At 43.6% G+C, this 15,069-nt stretch overlaps 1 protein-coding gene across 4 annotated transcripts in view; it reads right to left on the minus strand.

Annotated features, from left to right (window-relative positions):
- SCMH1 (Scm polycomb group protein homolog 1) overlaps nt 1-15,069 on the minus strand; it is a 44,850-nt gene that overhangs the window by 9,431 nt on the left and 20,350 nt on the right. For 3 of the 4 annotated variants that reach the window (XM_087728100.1, XM_087728098.1, XM_087728101.1), the window contains 6 exons: nt 14,771-14,859; nt 12,643-12,886; nt 6,716-6,948; nt 5,095-5,221; nt 3,449-3,649; nt 2,525-2,707 (listed from right to left, as the gene is read on the minus strand). In XM_087728100.1, the coding sequence (XP_087584226.1) occupies nt 2,525-2,707; nt 3,449-3,649; nt 5,095-5,221; nt 6,716-6,948; nt 12,643-12,886; nt 14,771-14,859 (1,077 nt within the window). The remainder of the gene's footprint in view (nt 1-2,524; nt 2,708-3,448; nt 3,650-5,094; nt 5,222-6,715; nt 6,949-12,642; nt 12,887-14,770; nt 14,860-15,069) is intronic. The other variant, XM_087728099.1, reaches the window with a different exon arrangement.

Consider the following 15,069-nt stretch of genomic DNA (forward strand, 5'->3'; position numbering starts at 1 on the left):
TTTCAAGCTTCCTGCATGTCATTTATTCCTTGACTGTTTGCAGTGGTGCTTTTCAAAGTGATTCTTAAAATGTATTTTTGCTCATCACAGGTGAGTTTCACCTGTTTCAGAGCCCTTTGTTTGGCTGACTGGGGAAGCTTCAGAATATGAAGCTAAATGCCAAGACAGCTATTTGTGAAAATTTGTGTAAAGCTCAATATTAAAACATACAAAAATGTTACAAAATATTCAACATTTCCTTCTTCGTGCAATGTCTACTTTTCTAACCCAAGTTTCTTAAGACTGGCACTGGTTGGTATTAAAACATATGGGACACCACCCCATCCTCTGGGAAATTGACTAATTAGATTTAAAATTTACCACTGGTTCTCTAAATTAATTTAGTATCTTCCCTGAATTTTAGATGTACAAGAAACCCAATTCCCACCTTTTTCCTATTATGTAATGAAAACAGTCATACTTGTTCTAGTCTTATTTTATTTTTACTGGAATTATTGGCTGCTCTAGTCAGAAATGACGCAGAGTCATGTTCACTTCAGTCGCCGTATTATGGATCAATAACTATGATAAAAAGGAACACATCAATAATATTATACAACCCACATATAGCACCTAGGTATATGATAATTGGCCACCTCAACTGGTCAAATGCGGTATCTCCAAGTCATTCTAGTAATATAATCCTCAAGCATTATGTCAAGTTGCAACTGGGAAACTCACACCAACAGGTTATTTCAAAAACCCACACACCACATCTTTGACATGTCAAAAGGAATGTGAGGGCAAGCATTACTTTACTGAATGCTGTTCAAAAATAAGATAAATAAATGGAAACTTCAACAATGGAACCCCAACTTAATGGACTTTGGATGCAACAAATTTTCATCCAGAGATACTCCTGAAATAACTGACAAATTTATAGCATCCGAAGTAGTCTGGGTATTTATGCTAATGATGCAAGTGACACAAATGAAATAATCGCGATGAATGAGGCAAACTTCCATTTCCACAGATATTTGGAGTCATCGGCATTCTTCTCCCCCAACTGGTCTATTCAAACTTTTATTATAATGCATTGCTTTTTAGTTTTCAAGTGGGCTATCTACCATATTGAAAATCCCTGTCGCCACCAGCAACAACCCATGAACAATAGTTAAGTCTGTCGTTGGTTTTTGTCTCAGGTAACATACTTAGAACCTAGAATCTGAGGCACTTTAATAATATCATTAGAAGGAAAGACCCTATCAATAATGTTCTGTGCTGTATCAGGTAAAGAAAATGCATAGATAAGTCCTTGACTTACGACTGGTTGCTTAGCAACCATTCAAAGTTATGATGGAGTCCCCCAAAAGGTATTTACGACCTGATTCAGACTCGCAAACAGAAACACCCCACCCCAATAGTTATGTGACCACATGTCAAGTACTCAGTAACCACAATGCATTGCAGCATGCACAGAGCCGAGGTGGCGCAGTGGTTAAATGCAGCACTGCAGGCTACTTCAGCTGACTGCAGTTCTGCAGTCCGGCTGTTCAAATCTCACCGGCTCAGGGTTGACTCAGCCTTCCATCCTTCCGAGGTGGGTAAAATGAGGACCCAGATTGTTGTTGGGGGCGATATGCTGACTCTGTAAACTGCTTAGAGAGGGCTGAAAGCCCTAGGAAGCGGTATATAAGTCTAACTGCTATGGTTGACACCATTTGGGCTAAAACTAGCATTTACTTCTGGTTTTCAGAAACAAATGCCCCATAGCAAACAAATGGGCTCACTCTACAACTATGGTGTTGGTTTTAAGATTCCAACGGTCACTTTGAGACCATGGCGTTTGCTTAACGACCGCTGCAAAAAAGGTCGTAACAGGAGGTCACTCAAGTGGGTGATCTGTTTTAATGACTGTCATGAGTTACAACTGAAATGGTTGGGGCCCAGTTATGGTTGTAAGTTGAGAGCTATCCCTATAGCTTTGAACTCCAGGTTTAAAAGAGGCGCACAAGAATAGGCAGGTGGTAGGAACAGGTTCAAAATGATTAATGATGGGCAATGGTTTGGAATCAGGGGTTAAATGCTACCGGTTTGCAAAGGTTTGCCCAAACCGGTGGTAAAAATGCTACCGGTTCGCCTGAACTGGTAGTAAAAAAAAAATTGCTACCAGTTCGGGCAAAGCAATCTTTCCGATGATCAGCTGTGACACACGATTTATATTAGCTGGAAAGCAGGATTTCCTGCTTTCTAGCTAATCTAAATTGTGTGGCACAGCAGATCTCCCTCCCGCACTGTTCGCTTACCTTTGCAGGCACGCTTGGTAGCAGGCTCCGCCCACCCACCTGGACATCATCACGTCCATTTTTGATGCTCTGCACATGTGCGGAAGGTCCTGAGCATGCGCAGAGGTGGCGCATGTGTGTGTGTATGTGTGGCCACATTGCAAGGTAAGTTGATTTCACCCCCGTTTGGAATCTGTTTGTGGGAATACTGTAGTCCACCTGCAGAGATTTCCATGAAAGCTCTCCGGCTCAATCCTTACCTGGTAGGTATTTGTCATGGTCGTAGTCTCTGGAATGATGCATGTGGTGCTGAGTGAACGGCTGGTTCCCAAAGAGGTTGTCACTACGCAGGTTGTGACAAAGCTTCTCAAGGAAACGGAGGACGTAAGTGATGCTATTCACCGCTGGTAAGTTTAGAGTGTGCTGCTCATGATCAAACACAGCTGAAAGAGGAAACCAAGGAAGCCAAATATATAAAAATGCTACAGAGATGACCAGAAAAGATCAACATCCCACCACCACCCTCCCCAAGCTGTCCCTGCTTGTCGTTCAGTGCATTAAAATGCTTTCCAGATTTTCCTTTGACTTCAATATTCCAGCGAGAATAAATTAGAACATTTACTCAATTAGACTAGAACAGGGGCCGGCAACTTTAAACACTCAAAAGAGCCACAAAGGTCCTAACCGGAAGCCCCCCATTCAATTCTGGAGCCGACTGGAAGTCCAGTTCCCCCACCATAGAGTCTCCTCCTAGCACGGCGTCCTTTTTCCTCTACCTGTCCTAACCGAAAGCCCCATCAAATGTGGAGTCAGCAGGCAACAGGGAGCCACAGCAGAAGGAAGAAAGAGCCACATGCGGCTCCAGAGCCACAGGTTGCTGACCCCTGGACTGCATTACTTACTCCAATGCAGGGGTGGGCAATAATGATCCCTTTGCTACTTCTGAACTTCAAGCCCCAGAATTCCTAATTGAGTCAGAATTCTGGGAGTTGAAGTCCACAGGCTGTAAAGGGTCCACAGTTAGTGTATACCCCCACCCCCGCCCCAAAGGTTTCTAAAAACAAACAAACACACACAATGCTGCATTGCTACTATTAGAACTTCATGGCTATATTGTGGCTGGCAGACATATATCCTCAGAGATATTTTCCCAACAAAGTAGGACAGATCAACATGAGGGTTACCTGAAATAACCTCTCCTCCGTGGCCTTGTTTAAGGAATGAGAAGACAGTCTTCTGGTGGTAAGCACAGTCAATGCAAGCTTGGACTGCTTGCTGCAGGACTATGGATGCTCGAGCGGGACCAAAATGGTCAGGCAATTGCTGGATTTTCTTTTTGTCCAGGTGAGGCCCGGGGCTACCGTTTTTATTCAAGTAGATGCAAACTAGGGGGGGGGGGGAGGGTTGACAGGAGAAAGAAACATATAAAAAGCCTTCAATACTTAATTTGACAATAACTTTGACTATGACTGTAGCTTTGTTGCTTGTATCCTTATGATTTACACTGGCTGTTTCCTAGTATGATTCGATTGCTTATTTGTAGCCTACGATTATCATGAAGTGTTCTACTTCTATGATTCGTGACAAATGTAATGTATATATATGGAGCATATGCATCAAAGACAGATTCCTTGTGTGTCCAATCACACTTGGCCAATAAAGAATTCTATGCTCTGCTCTGCTCTGCTATTCAAAAAAGCAGAGATACATTTCTTGTAAATCTGGATCAGGCAACAGTCCCTTCTTAATCTCTCTTTTCTGCAAATGAGTTATCTAACCTGGCTGAATTCCAGAGAACAGATCCATATGCTGCATTAGTTTTTTGAGAGTCTATATATCCTGAAAATTGCTCTTTTTTCTCTCTCCATTATATAATTTAATTTGCCAAAAGCTGCTGGATACACCATGAAGATGAGAGGCTGAGACTCAAGCTGCAGCTCTGTTTCTGAACCTTGACAACTTTCAAGATGTGTGGACTTCAATTCCCCTGATCCAGCCCCCCCCCCCCCCGTAGTGAATTAAGTGAAAAGCACTGCATCTGTGTCTGAAAAACACCTTTACACCTTTTAATTGCGTAAGCCTCTTGAAGATTCTTCAGGGTGAGTGATCCTACATAGCTAGGTTTATGAATCTGGGTACTTGAGAGACCGCCTTCTGCCAATTACCTCCCTGCGACCAATTCGATCTCATAGATTGGGCCTCCTCCGTATTCCATTGGCCAGCCAGTGCCGGCTGGCAACTACAAGGAGGAGGGCCTTCTCAGTAGTAGCCCCGACCCTTTGGAACGAGCTCCCCGTGGAGATTCGTACCCTCTCCACCGTCCAGGCCTTCCGCACAGCCCTTAAGAACTGGCTAGCCCGTCAGGCCTGGGGACAAGGATAGTTGCCCCGCCCGAATGATGAATGTATGTTGCTTATTACTTTTATTATATGTGTTTATGTCATTGTTTGTATTTCCCCTCCCTGATTTTATGTGAGCCGCCCTGAGTCCCCTCAGGGAAAAGGGCGGCCTACAAATGTTAATAAACAAACAAACAAACAAACAAACATGAATCCATTCAGCAGGCTCAAACAGAGAGGTTTGACACCCGCAGAATGGATTGTTCAATGCATATGAAACATTCAGATTCTGCTCCCTTATAACATCCTTCCCCTGGAGTGGGGAGGGAATGGAGATTTTGCGGTGTCCTTCCCCTGTCACGCCCACCAAGCCATGCCCACAGAACCGGTAGTTAAAATCTTTTGAATCCTACCACAGATCCCAGCAAACTGCCCAGTTTTCCCCAGAAGATAGCAGGAACTTTCAGAATTAATAGAAGGCCATTCCTTACCTGTAGGGGCCTGCATAGCAGAACTGGGAATAGTAGCTGCATCTTGTGGTACCGTACTTGTGTCAGGCTCAGGAGTGCTCGTTGTCGGGGAAGTGGGTGCCGGGTTTAGTAACATCCGCTGCTTTCTCTGAAAGAAGGAAAACAAAGTTCCACGGCTTTCCATGGGGGAACAAAGTCTACTAGGTAAAAAAAGGAAGAAGCTGTTCAGAACTGATATGACTAAATCAAGGATAGGATCTCAGGGACCATAAAGGGGAAATGGTATCTCTGTGACAAAAGTGTACGAAGCCTAACGAGCGATAAAAATGTCTTTGAGTCACCAGCAACCACCACGGGGACTGGCATAAAAAATTGTGATTTATAGCGGTGACGAAGATTTTAAGCAGATTTTTGCTTTCTGCTTTTCCTTTATGGAGATTGAAAGCAGCCTACGTGGAACTCTGGCCAGTCCAGAGTCTGTTCAGCTTTAGAATTAAAGCTCTTTCAAAGGTTTCAGTCCTGGGGAGCCTTTCAGGGATTTTAAGGTAGTAAACAGGAATATACTTTTTGCATATTGTATCTAGAGATTCGAACCTAGATACAATATATTTTCCCTGTATCCCTACCTTAAAATCACTAGAAGGCCACCCAGGACTGAATCCTTTGAATGATTTGAATCCCTAGCACCGTGTAACAGAGTGAGCTCCCATTGCTTGTCCCAGCTTCTTCCAAAAACATTGGGATGAAGATTAAATGTAGAGAAGAACTCATGTCAATATGTATAGCAGCTAGTCTTAATGCTGACACTGAAGTGTTTTCTGCCTTTTAGATTCAACCATCAGCAATGAGAGGGACGCAGTGACTCAGTGGCTAAGATGCTAAGCTTGTCGATCAGAAAGGTTGGCAGTTAGGTGGTTTGAATCCCTCGGGCCGCGTAATGGAGTGAGCTCCTGTTATGTGTCCCAGCTTCTGTCAACCTAGCAGTTTGAAAGCATGTAAAAATGCAAGTAGAAAAATAGGGACCACCTTTGGTGGGAAGGCAACAGCGTTCCGTGCGCCTTCAGTGTTTAGTCATGCCGGCCACATGACCACGGAGATGTCTTTGGACAGCACAGGCTCTTTGGCTTTGAAATGGAGATGAGCACCGCCCCCTAGAGTCAGGAATGACTAGCACGTGTGTGCAAGGGGAATCTTTACCTTTATATCGTATCTAGTCTAAGGTTTTTAATTAATTAATTGCCAGGTTGGTCTGGTGGTTAAGGTGCTGACCTATAAAACAGGAGACCCTGAGTTTCTAGTCTTGCCTTGGGCATGGAAGCAGGCTGGCTCACTTTGGACCAATCACCAGGAAACTGTGACTTCTAGTCCCGCAATAGGAATGTAAGTCAGTTTGTTGACTTTGGGCCAGTTACTCTCTCTCACTTCAACCCACCTCAGAGTTGTAGGAAAGTTAGGAGGAGGAAAGAGCATTATAAAGGGTTTGCCACCTTGAGTTATTTATTTAAAAAAAATAAAGTTGGGGTAATCAGTAAGCAAACATTATTCTCCCGTCGTTGGACACACAGTAATCTTGCTGCAGTGGCCATATCAAAGAGGGAGGGCTTATATTCGATAGTTTGGCCCCCGCCCACTGACCACCTACCTTCCCACCGGGCTTTGGCCCCCTCTTTTTGGGGAATTTTAAAGGCTCCACTGCCTTGGAAGGGTTGGGGTTGGGGTGGCTGGTCAGCACCTTGGGTGTCCGGCCTCTTTTACGACCAGGTTTTCGGCCTTTTTGTCCAGGCAGATGTTCCAGGATGCTCCTTGCGGTGTTGTGCATGGTGCTTTTTTCGGAGATCACGTCGGGGGTAGGGAACGGGGTCTTTGGAATGACAACTGGCACAAAAGAGGAAGGAGAGGAGAGGGTCAAGGACCACCATAACCTCATTCAAAAGACTGTCTTAGGAGACTTAATGCATACAATCATTCTGCTGGTGGGCTTCTAAGGAAGGTTTAAACTTGGGGTGTCCAAATTTGGCACCTTTCGAGAGTAGTAGACTTCATTTCCTAGAATTCCCCAGCCCAGCAAGACTGGCTGGAGAATTCTAGGAGTTGCAAGTTCACCAGTCTTTAAAAGTTTGGATTGTGCAGAGATGGACAAATTAACACTAAAATTAAAAGATAAAGAAGAGTCGGAATGTTATGAAACTTGGAACAATTGGTACAAATGGCTGCAAAACAAGAATAAAATTAATTAAGCCAAAAATCAATATATATAAATATATATAGAACTGTGTATAAAGTGTGTAAAAATGTACAGGCATGATGACATAACAATATTGTTGTAATGACTGTAAGGTGTTGTAGAAGGGAAAAAATAATAATAAAAAAATCTGCTAAACAAAAGTTTCCAAGGTTGGACACTCCTGGTTAAACGCTTTGAACTTTTTCTGAAACAATTACTTGTTTTGTACATGAGTGGTTCTTTTAATCTGTCTCCGTAAGGAAAGAAATGTGACAATTGGATAAATCAGCCAAATGAATGGACCCCTTGAAATAACGTCAGAGTTTTACGGCATTTTCAACGCGCACCCATTTTACAAACATGCACCCAGTGCTGACAGGGTCTAACGCCAAGCTTTACCCACACAACGTTTTTCTTCCTACATCATTTTCATTGGATGAGAACGTCTGGAAGATTATTTTTCATGGGACGGTTCAAAAACACAAAGTCACTCAACCGGAGATAGACTGTGTCAGGGTTCCAAGTAACACCCGTTAGGTAATCTCCCCGTTGGGAGAGCGAGTACGTTCAGCGAAGTGTTGTGAGAGTTGTGTTGGAGAACACACAAACCAGCATACAGAGACACTGCAGTTTAAATAGGCTTTTACTTTCGTGGAAATAGAGGTATCAGAATCCATCAAATAGTCCAAGTCATACATGGATAAGACGGTCAATCATCAATGCCTTTCAGTTAAGGGATAATCCAAATAACATAGTCCAGTATCATATAATCAGTTCAGTACTCAAAGTTTGCTAGCAGTTGCAAAACTTACAATAGCTCACGGCACTCAGATCAGATCAGCCCAGCATCTAACAAACAGAGAACTAACAGTCATTCTGGCTCCCTCTTATGGCCAATTGAGGAAACAGCAACCAATCACATTTTACAGTATGATTTAAAGAAACAGGTACAACATTGTTACATGATTTATATATTGCCAACCCAACCGTTAGAATTATATTCCTAACAACCCCCAACATCTTTAATAAAATAGAATTTTGAGGAAACTCAAGCCTCGGAGACTTCTTTCATGGGGGGGGGGTGTTACTTGGAACCCTGACATTAACCCGAATTTCCATATAATCCCCCCTCCCATTTTCCCACAGTAGAAATTGTGGCAGGTCTGAAGGTCCAATGTGAAAGATGGCTTCCAGGTCCGACAGACTGTCTATGTCAGGGGTGTCAAACTCAAGGCCTGGGGGCTAGATCTAGCCCATGGGGTGCTTAAATCTGGCGCCGCAGGGCCACCCTGGAAACAGCAAAGGACCGGCCCCCAGCGCCCCTGCCAGCACAAACGGAGGAGTCCTCCCAAGTTCTGTTTTCACTGGCAGAGGGTTGCATGAGGCTGTCGCAGGCAAAAACGGAGCTCAGGACCCCGTTTTCGTTGGCAGAGAGCTTGGGCTACCACAGGCACTCCCAACACAAGTGACATTGAGCTGGTCACCTCCCCCCCCAACCCCACCTTCCCTGAGGTCAAACACAATGCTGATGTGGCTCTCAATGAAATCGAGTTTGACACCCTGTGGTCTAAAGAAAAGGAGCGTGAACGAAATCCAGAATTAGAATATCCTCACAACATGTCCAGTCTCCATTTCTTCAGGGAGGGGGAGACTCCCTATTCTTCTAGGAAACGGTCTTCACTATCAAACCCTATGTGTTTTCAAGTGATTTCTCCTGATGTTCTACCCCAAGTGTCTGTACATGCCTTAAAAGGCAGGATGCTAATGATTTTGCACATGGAATATCTCACCATTATATAAACACTGTCTCCTTTCAACATGTCGAAATACATGGGAGATATAAGCCAATGCTCAGCAATCTGCACAGGATCAAAGTGTACTTTAAATAGGCCATAAAATGATTATGATCTATCTCCAAAACAATGCTAAGATTATATTCCATGATTGCCACAAGACCAGGGTAAAGTTCAACCCCTATTTTCAGTCCCATATTAGTTATAGGGCATTAAATAATCTTCATGTATCAAAAATGGAGCTCACCACATATTCTTCTAAGCCCAGTGTTTTACTTTTATCCATCCTCTAAAATGGAATTATTTTAAGTTGAAACAGACATTAGAAATCTCCAATGTCATAACTCTCTTGATGGATGCTAAAATCTATGTTCTTTATCTCCAGAATGCATTGTTCCAAGCATCTAATACTTTACCACCATCAACAAAATAGCTTAAGGGAAAGTTAGTACAAATCTAAGAATATGGTTGAATTTGGAATGTTGCAATCCAATACTATTAAACCTACTGTTGCTTCCATTATTTGGACCAGGATATTTGACTGATTATGGACCACAAAGAATGATTCTCTCCATGACAATTTATGGAGATCGACAATCTCCATGACACATCCTGGTCTTTTAGGTCTTCCAACTATCATATCATCACCATGGAAACTGAATCCGTTGACCTTGCTGCTGGTTGTCCTCTTCTTCACGTTCCTTCCACTTTCCTTTTCCCCAGCATTCAAGCCTTCCCTAGCGAGCTAGGAGTGATCGTTTCAGCCAGCAGGAGGATCCATATCTACTATGAGCATATGAAATCCACAAAACCAGTGTTTCTCAAGCTGGGTAACTTTGAGAGGTGTGGCCTTCAACTCCCAGAATTCCCGAGTTCAGCTTTGCTGACTGGGGAATTCTGGGAGTTGAAGTCCACATCTCTTAACGTTGCCCAGGTTGAGAAACATTGCACAAAACCATTGGCCAGAAGGCTTATCTGCTGATCCTCTGGAACATGTCACCCCCAAAGTAGGTGCAGCACACTGCCTCCTTGCCTTCTGCAAGGACATTAACCTTGTTTCCTTCTATTGTGCTTTTGCTTTTAATTATTCTGGGCATTCAAATCTTTTCAAGAAAGTAATTGCGATTGGTGTCCGGTGCCTCATTCTGTGCAAGTTCCAAGAATCTGCAATAATTTATTGCCTAATGTTAATAGCACCAATCGAAAAACAGGATTAGATGCCTCTGTAGGCTATTATGGAATGCCAAATGTTAATGCACAACTCCTGTTGAATTTTAGGGATTTTAATAATTTTATTTTTAGTTCGTCAAATTTATATAGTTGCCCATCTCATACAAGGCGGCTCTGAGCAGCGTACAATAAAACCAATTATCCATACCGATTGTCATCAATCATTCCATCTAGACAAAGTAACGAGAACGGGCAAAGCCCACATTTTTAATATGCTGCCATTTATCGTGTGTTATGTTTTATATTTACTTTCATTCTTTTTTTCTTTAAAATAATTGGAAGCTTTGCTGAACAAGCCACACGGAGAAAATGTGCAAAAATGTGTGAAATGAAAAGGACTTCATTTCAAAAAGATACCTGTGGGTGGAGCACAGAGTCACAGAGTTTACCTATTTATGCCCAAGAACTAACTGTTCACACACTTACCACTCATACTCGGATGCAAGCATGTTCCTGAAGCCGTAACACTCACAACAAGGGCTACAGAATGATTCTAGTCCGTCCCCCCCACCTCCATTACATCTTCTGCCAGTACAGTACACAATACGGTAAGGTACCAAGTTTTCTGTTCAACTTTCAAAACAGGCAGAGAACTTGGAAACGGTGAAGTCTAGACAGACAAATCTACAGTTATATCAGGGTTTATCTTCTGGCAATTCAACCGAATGAAGAGGAGGAGGAACAGAGACATCGAATGAGGAGGAGGAGGAACAGACACATTGTTCCTACCAATTTCTGCCTCAAGCTATTCTCCCTGCCAGCCCAAAGGATCAAAGCTGACTAAACCCTTAATCTGTTCACAGTGATTTGGGAAAAAAAATAGGTTTGACAGGTACGGGAAGAATGTCAGGTGCCATTTAATACATAGCTATAGTAACTTTAAAAACAATTAACTTTCGCACGCCTGCTGAGCACAATAAAGTTGTCTGAACGGGTGACTGCTTCAACCAGAACAAAGAAAACTGGGATAAATGCCTATAGTTGTGCCCCAGTGCTGTAACTTTCATTGCCCTTGGCACGGCAATGAAAAGAGTGCACCCTTTTTAAAAAGCCTCCTTTGCTTGGCAAGACTTCCCTGCGCCTCTGCCAGCTGGAAGGCTGCCAAGGTTGAAACTCTACTCTTCACATTCCAGATCTCTTGATAATGCAGAAAATTGCCTCTAGCTCACAGTCTGTCCAAAGACAATTAACTCTTATGATCCTGTCTCCCAGCTGCTAAGAGTGCCAGGCAATCCAGAAGAATATTCTGCAGCCTGCTTCTAAACAGAGTGTACGGACAAGGAATGTTTGTGATAAAATTGCCAGCACTCAGATCAAAGTTGTTCATAGTTCCTGGGCTTCAAGATCACCGCAGAGGGGGACGGCAGCCAAGAAATGAAAAGACGCTCGCTCCTAAGGAGGAAAACTATGGCAAATCTAGACAGCATACTAAAAAGCAGAGACATCACCCTGCCAACAAAAGTGCCTATAGTCACATCTATAGATTTTCCCAGTTGCAATGCATGGCTGTGAAAGGTGGACCATAAGAAAGGCTGAGTGCCAAAGAAGTGAGGCCACTGAACTACGTTGCTGGAGAAGACTCCTGTGAGTCCCTTGGACTACAAGGCGTCTTTGCTCTCCCCAGGCTCCAGAGGCTTTCCTCGAGCCTCCGGGAGGAGAAAAACAGCCTCCCCAGGCTCCAGAGGCTTTCCTGAACCTCCGCTAGGCCCATTTTTCACCCTCCTTGAGCCTCCTCACATGCCATGCACTTGCCTACATCAAAAACAGGCTGCGTGGGGACTCCTGGGTAGGGTGGGCAGGGCCAGCCAGGAGTGGGATTTGGGGGTTCTCCGAACTGCACAGAATCTTAGAAGTTCTCCTGAACCCTGCAATAGCAATAGCAATAGCAGTTAGACTTATATACCGCTTCATAGGGCTTTCAGCCCTCTCTAAGCGGTTTACAGAGTCAGCATATTGCCCCCAACAACAATCCGGGTCCTCATTTTACCCACCTCGGAAGGATGGAAGGCTGAGTCAACCCTGAGCCGGTGAGATTTGAACAGCCGAACTGCAGAACTGCAGTCAGCTGAAGTAGCCTGCAGTGCTGCATTTAACCACAGCGCCACCAGTAGCCCATCCCTGTTTGTCTTCCTAGATTAGGCTACACCTGAAAGGAAGAGATGTCATTGGCTACCCGCCTTGGTCCTACAAGGACTGAGTTGTAGCATCCTCCTATTAGTTAGTACTTTAAGGATTGGCCCAGGCCATTTTTTCTCTTGATTTCCTGATCTTTATGAGATATAGATGGGTGAACGGTGGTAGAAACTGTGATGGTGCACTTACCTTTTGTTCCAGGGGGCTGTAAATTGTCACCAGTCAATGAGCACCAGCCAACGGGAAAGATGTCACGAGAATCATAGCGGCACCAGTAATCAAAGGCTCCCCTCCAGCCATCAAAAGTGATAAGGACTTCAGAACCCCGTACCTCACCAATAGTGGCTGGGCAGATGAAATGTGGGTTCTTCCTGTCTACAGCCTCAAGTTTCATCCCCATCTTAAAGAAATTCTGGGATGGAGATGGTGGCTCCTAGGGGGAGAAAGACCAAGTCAACCATAGGCCCAGACTCGTCTAGTCCTGCTTCTCAAAATGCTCTTGCACAAGGTACCATAAGAGGTCAAGATTCTGCATCAGAATGACTCAAATGCTTCGCAGCTCAATTTCAGATGCAGAGTGAAATTCTGGGTTGTTTTTTTTTTGTTTTTTTTTTAAAATCTTTTTTAAAAGTTCTACATCTGAGCAATAATAGCCAGATACCCATTTTTTTAAAAACTAATTTGATTTTAAGAAATCATGCTGTGTGGAAGGGCCATATTTGGGAAGTCCTTATCTAAGTTCACCCAAAGGGTAACTTAGTTCAAACCAAGTTATCCTGAAGGGTGACAGAACAGAGGTGTGGTGAAAGTATCAAGTGCCCCATTTGGAAAGCGTTATGGAGAACAGAAAATGCCACAGCTTAATGAGAGAAATAGCATTCTGCTCTGTGAGCTGGATTTGTGCCAGCGGGGCAGCATTAAAGTAAGGGGGGGGGGTTAAAAATACATCCTGGTTTTTGAGAAGGAGGCTTGAATATTACGACTGCAAGTCCAGACTTCTTGAAATAGCCAGCCAACCTTCCCTCTCCTAACATTCCTTCCCTTTTCCTGTTGTCAGGTTGAATTACCATTTCTCCCAAATGTCAGACACCTGCAATAATTCTTACTAAAACCTGGCACACTCTGAGGAAATCTAGGACTCAACTTGATTATATAAATGTCCTTTGCTGCAGTTAAAGCAAGCCAAAAGAGATAAAGAGCAGTTTCTACCAAGCTAGAATAGTCACCTATATAAGCTTGCTGCCACCATATCCTTAGATCTCAATTAGGTAAAAGTAAAGGTTCCTCTCGCACATATGCGCTAGTTGTTCCCGACTCTAGGGGGTGGTGATCAGTTCCGTTTCAAAGCCAAAGAGCCAGCACAGTCTGAAGACATCTCCGTGGTCATGTGGCCGGCATGACTAAACGCCAAAGGTGCACGGAACACTGTTGCCTTCCCACCAAAGGTGGTTCCTATTTTTCTACTTGCATTTTTTACGTGCTTTCGAACTGCTAGGTTGGCAGAAGCTGGGACAAGCAACGGGAGCTCACTCTGTTACGCGGCGCTAGGGATTCGAACCGCCAAACTGCCAACCTTTCTGATCAACAAGCTCAGTGTCTTAGCCACTGAGCTTCCGTGTCCCTTTAGATCTCAATTGTCTGGTAGCTATTCTTTTCTCAAGTGTATCTCTTGCACCCACCTTAAGCCTTAAATTGATTTTTTCTATATTCAGCTTTCTCTCTTGTTAGCCTTTAATTTTAACACATTCACACAGAATGAATCCCAACTTAACCTGATTCCATTTTATTGCCTATAGAAATCAGTTCTCCCAAAATTTATCTCTTTAGCCTACAAATATTACTCACAGCATCTCATCCAGAAATCTCAGCAGATGTCCAAATACAATTCAAGATGCTGATTGTACATAAAGTAAGAAACTTAGGGCCCAGTTACTTGCGGGACTGCTTCTCCCTGATGGTTTTTGCCTGTCCCATCAGACTGGACATGTCTTCTCTACCATGGCCCTTGTCCTGGGGAACAGCCTCCTACCAAATACGGACAACTGGTCAGTCTTCCAGAAGCACTGGACCAGGGGGCTAACAGAGCTGTCATGTGGGGGCCATTTAATTAAACGCTAGTGGAAATTTTTTTTAGGGGCCTTGACTTGGTATTTTTTTATGTAATGGGTTGTTATCCGTTCTGTTTTTATATGTTCCTTGGCTGGTAGATATTTTTTTCCCAAGAAGTGGCTTATCCAGCAGAATTAGCCAGACTTATTTATCACAACAAATGGAACCATGTGGTTTCAGGGATCAGAAAAGCTGCGTGCTACAGTACCTTATGGAAAATCCGAATGGGAGCCATTTCTGCTCCGTTCAGAGTCTTCAGAAGAAACATAGGCCAAGAGGAAGCATTCAGACGAAAACCTGAAGCGGAGATGGAGATTGTTAAAACAGTAGCTGCAACGGAGAACATCCCAGCAGTGTTCCTTAATGTTTAGTAAATATTTCCACAGTGCATTAATCTGTAAAAGTGTAAAGGAAGTGCATAATTTACGGACATGAGAAACAGAATGGAATGATCCTGACAAGAAATCTTCAGTGCAAAATGGAAAGCTCATCATTGTAATGGCAGTA

This window comes from Thamnophis sirtalis, unplaced genomic scaffold (genome assembly GCF_051295495.1).
Source record: "Thamnophis sirtalis isolate CommonGarterSnake01/CBP01778 unplaced genomic scaffold, rThaSir2_p1.2 scaffold_13, whole genome shotgun sequence".
Classification (NCBI taxonomy): Eukaryota; Metazoa; Chordata; class Lepidosauria; order Squamata; family Natricidae; genus Thamnophis; species Thamnophis sirtalis.